At 43.9% G+C, this 3,978-nt stretch overlaps 1 protein-coding gene across 1 annotated transcript; it reads left to right on the forward strand.

Annotated features, from left to right (window-relative positions):
- Nucleotides 1-481: 481 nt before the first annotated feature.
- On the forward strand, nt 482-2,151 carry LOC102301148 (GTPase IMAP family member 9-like; the record flags this gene model as incomplete). The annotated part of the gene is made up of 1 exon (XM_005952014.2): nt 482-2,151. A coding segment is annotated over one exon (840 nt), but the record flags the coding sequence as incomplete, so codon positions are not given.
- Nucleotides 2,152-3,978: the final 1,827 nt, after the last annotated feature.

Genomic DNA, 3,978 nt, shown 5'->3' on the forward strand with positions numbered 1-3,978 from the left:
ATAAAAACGGTCTTGGCTGCATCTCAGAAGGCTGCAGCGGTTTGATGCTGACAAAATCTGTCTTCCTTAAACCTCCATCAGAACCAGGCTCAGGGAGTGAGCGGTTGGAGTTGAGTGGAGGAACGCTGTAGAAGAGAGCCAGAGATCAATAATAAGAAATGATTAAATGCAGAGAGGTGCATAAACATACGTCTTTGTGTCCCTCCCCTCAGAGGGCGGCCCCTGCCTGAGGCTGAGCTCACTGCTGAACAGAAAGTGTTCTGTGTGCATGTTATCAGCTACTGACTCATGCAGGAAAGTCCTGATATCAGTGAAAGGAGTAGAAGGAGACGTGAAACGGCTGGGCTTATAAAACTGCTGCGTCATCTGTGTAGCAGTGATATCATTTCATGCTGATGATTAATGCCACTCAGAGGTGTGATTACTAATAAAGTGGATGTGGAATGCTTCTCTTTGGAAAACCTCATCAGTGACATGTTGATCTTCTTCAGCAGATGCAGCAGACGAACATCTCAGGATCGTGATGGTTGGGAAAACTGGAGCTGGGAAGAGTGCAGCAGGAAACATCATCATAGAAAGAAGAGTTTTTAAATCCACTTCGGCTTCATCTTCAGTAACAGCAGAGTGTCAGAAGGAAACATCAGAGTTTGGGGGTCAAGCACTGGCTGTAGTTGATACTCCAGGTCTGTTTGATACCAAACTATCTCAAGAGCAGGTGGTGAAAGAGATCAGTAAGTGCATCTCCTTTGCTGCTCCTGGTCCTCACGTGTTCCTGGTTGTGATCCAACCAAACAGATTCACCAAAGAAGAACAAGAAACAGTGAAAGTCATTCAGAAGATATTCGGAGATGAAGCGTCACGCTACACTATGGCCTTGTTCACCCACGGAGACGATCTGGAAGCAGATGAAGTCAGTGTAGAAGATTTAATTAATGGAAATAAAGAACTCAGTGACTTCATCAGTCAGTGTGAGGGAGGATATCATGTTTTTAACAACAGACAAAAGGATTCCTCTCAGGTCAAGGAGCTGCTGAAGAAGATCAACACAATGGTCCAGAGAAACGGAGGAAGCTGCTACAGCAAAGAGATGTTTGAAGAAGCTGAGAAAGCAATAAAAGCAGAAATGGATCGACTCCTGGAAGAAAATCCAGAGATGTCAGAAGAAGAAGCCAGAAGACGGGCAGAAAGAGAAAACGAGTTCAACAGGGCTTGTTTGATAGGGGCGAGCGTTGGAAGCATCTTAGGCCCAGCGGGAGCAGCACTGGGAGCAGCAGTGGCAGCTGCAGTTGTAGCACTGAAAAATAAATGTGTCACACAGTGAAGGTGAAGAATGAAGGTTCATAATCGACATATTTCCACCTCAGAGTTGGTATGCAGACGACTCAGCACTATACTCAAAATTAACTCAGTGGACTAGAACAGAAATATATCCCACTATTAGAACTACACAGCAGTATATGGCCACATCAGGCCTATAATGGAATAATTCTAGTTAACCCTCACATGTAGATTTAGGTGGTTAGAACTTCACTGCATGGTTTTGCACAGCTATGCATGTTTAGATGGCTGAGAATAAAAGAGGAGCTGAGACGTCCCAGAGTTGACTGTGAACTGTGGTGTTTGATGTGTGTCTGTTCTGCTGTGTGTAGTAACAAATACTTTGACCACAGCTCTTTGCAGACTTTATTTATGTTTTAATTCCACGACAGAATGCAAACAGCTTGTTGATTGGATGAGAATCTTGGAGCTGCACGAGCAAAATGTAACTATGTTCACTAATAAAGGTCATGTTTACTGTGTGTTTCCATTTATGCATAAATCAATACACTTGTGATGTAAATGAGTATAGTAATGTTAATGTAGTCCTCTTGCATACTGAATACTGCATGCTGCGTTGTTCATGGCTGCATGAGAGCGGGGCGCTCCTGCTGGTACAGCAGACATTACTGTCTCTTCATGCTGGAGGTGGGACATAAATTCCCACTGTGGGCGAGCCGTCACTCTGACCAGCTGCTGCTGAGTGTGTTCCTTGTGTTTGGACCACACAGTGTGTACGAACAATAAAGCTTTGCAAAATTCTCAACACTGTGTTTATTACTAAAGTCATAGCTTATCTCCTTCCAGCGGCGGGTCTGTGCTAGACAGACCAATGAGTGGGAGTCACTGTAGGTGGGCACAGTAGTAACAGAAAAGCATATATATACATATATATATACATATATATATATATATATATATATATATATATATATATATACATACATATATAAATATATATATAACATATACACATATATATATATATATATATATATATATATATATATATATATATATATATATATATATAAAAAAAACACCCAGCACGCCCCTGCGGGCGGTTTATCCTTCAAGCTCGGGTCCTCTACCAGAGGCCTGGGAGCTTGAGGGTCCTGCGCAGTATCTTAGCTGTTCCCAGGACTGCGCTCTTCTGGACAGAGATCTCCGATGTTATTCCCGGGATCTGCTGGAGCCACTCGCCTAGCTTGGGAGTCACCGCACCTAGTGCTCCGATTACCACGGGGACCACCGTTACCTTCACCCTCCACATCCTCTCGAGCTCTTCTCTGAGCCCTTGGTATTTCTCCAGCTTCTCGTGTTCCTTCTTCCTGATGTTGCTGTCATTCGGAACCGCTACATCGATCACTACGGCCGTCTTCTTCTGTTTGTCTACCACCACTATGTCCGGTTGGTTAGCCACCACCATTTTGTCCGTCTGTATCTGGAAGTCCCACAGGATCTTAGCTCGGTCATTCTCCACCACCCTTGGGGGCATCTCCCATTTTGACCTCGGGACTTCCAGGTTATACTCGGCACAGATGTTCCTGTACACTATGCCGGCCACTTGGTTGTGGCGTTCCATGTATGCCTTGCCTGCTAGCATCTTGCACCCTGCTGTTATGTGCTGGATTGTCTCTGGGGCATCTTTACACAGCCTGCACCTGGGGTCTTGCCTGGTGTGATAGACCCCAGCCTCTATGGATCTTGTGCTCAGAGCTTGTTCTTGTGCTGCCATGATTAGTGCCTCTGTGCTGTCTTTCAGTCCAGCTTTGTCCAGCCACTGGTAGGATTTCTGGATATCAGCCACCTCCTCTATCTGCCGGTGGTACATACCGTGCAGGGGCCTGTCCTTCCATGATGGTTCCTCATCTCCCTCCTCTTTCTCTTTCTACAAAGAGCTTAGAAATGAGTTCAATGAAATAAATAAATAGTCAGTTAAGCGAACCGAGACGCAGAGAGATGACGGGAAGGAGAGGCATGGAAACATAAGGAGAAGAACATAGGAACAGAAAAGGGAAAGAAGACACAAGGACACACACATAAACAGACACACAGAGGACAAACACACAAGGGGAAGCTACTAATCAAGAAACTGATCTCAATAAACTAAGCAAACTAACTTTGTGTGATTCAGTCCCATGAAAACGCTGATAGTTAAGCTCAGGATAAACAGGTCAGCTTGTGTTGGGCTGGTGCTCAGTGTCCTAAATAACAGATTCAAGCTGAGAGCGTTCATCAGAACTTAGAAGTGAATAACATTTGTATTCTCATGTACTAGTATTCGTTTTTTTTTACACAGCAGAAGTTACCTGTGGTAGAATCGTTCTTCAAGGAGCTACTTTCTACTTTTTTACTCTGAGTACATTTCAGTACTTTTTCACTTTTACTGAAATGTTGGTTTAACTGTAGTATCTGTACTTCTACGTACAGCATGTGCACTTGTGCCACCTCTGCTGGTCAGTCTGCGGTTACTGAGGTTTTTTCATCCTTAAAATTTAGTACACAAAAGAATCTTTTTTTCCCGCAGGTTCAAGATCTTGGAGTAAATAAAAGAAAAGCAAACTCGTGAATTATAGATAATAATCTGCGGACGGAAAGAAAAACAGACACTCGTGTTTCTCTCTGGCTGTGGGCGACAGTCAGCTGATTTCAGTTTGG

The sequence above is a fragment of the Haplochromis burtoni genome, unplaced genomic scaffold (genome assembly GCF_018398535.1).
Source record: "Haplochromis burtoni strain Fernald_Lab_line unplaced genomic scaffold, NCSU_Asbu1 Contig_1214, whole genome shotgun sequence".
Lineage (NCBI taxonomy): Eukaryota > Metazoa > Chordata > Actinopteri > Cichliformes > Cichlidae > Haplochromis > Haplochromis burtoni.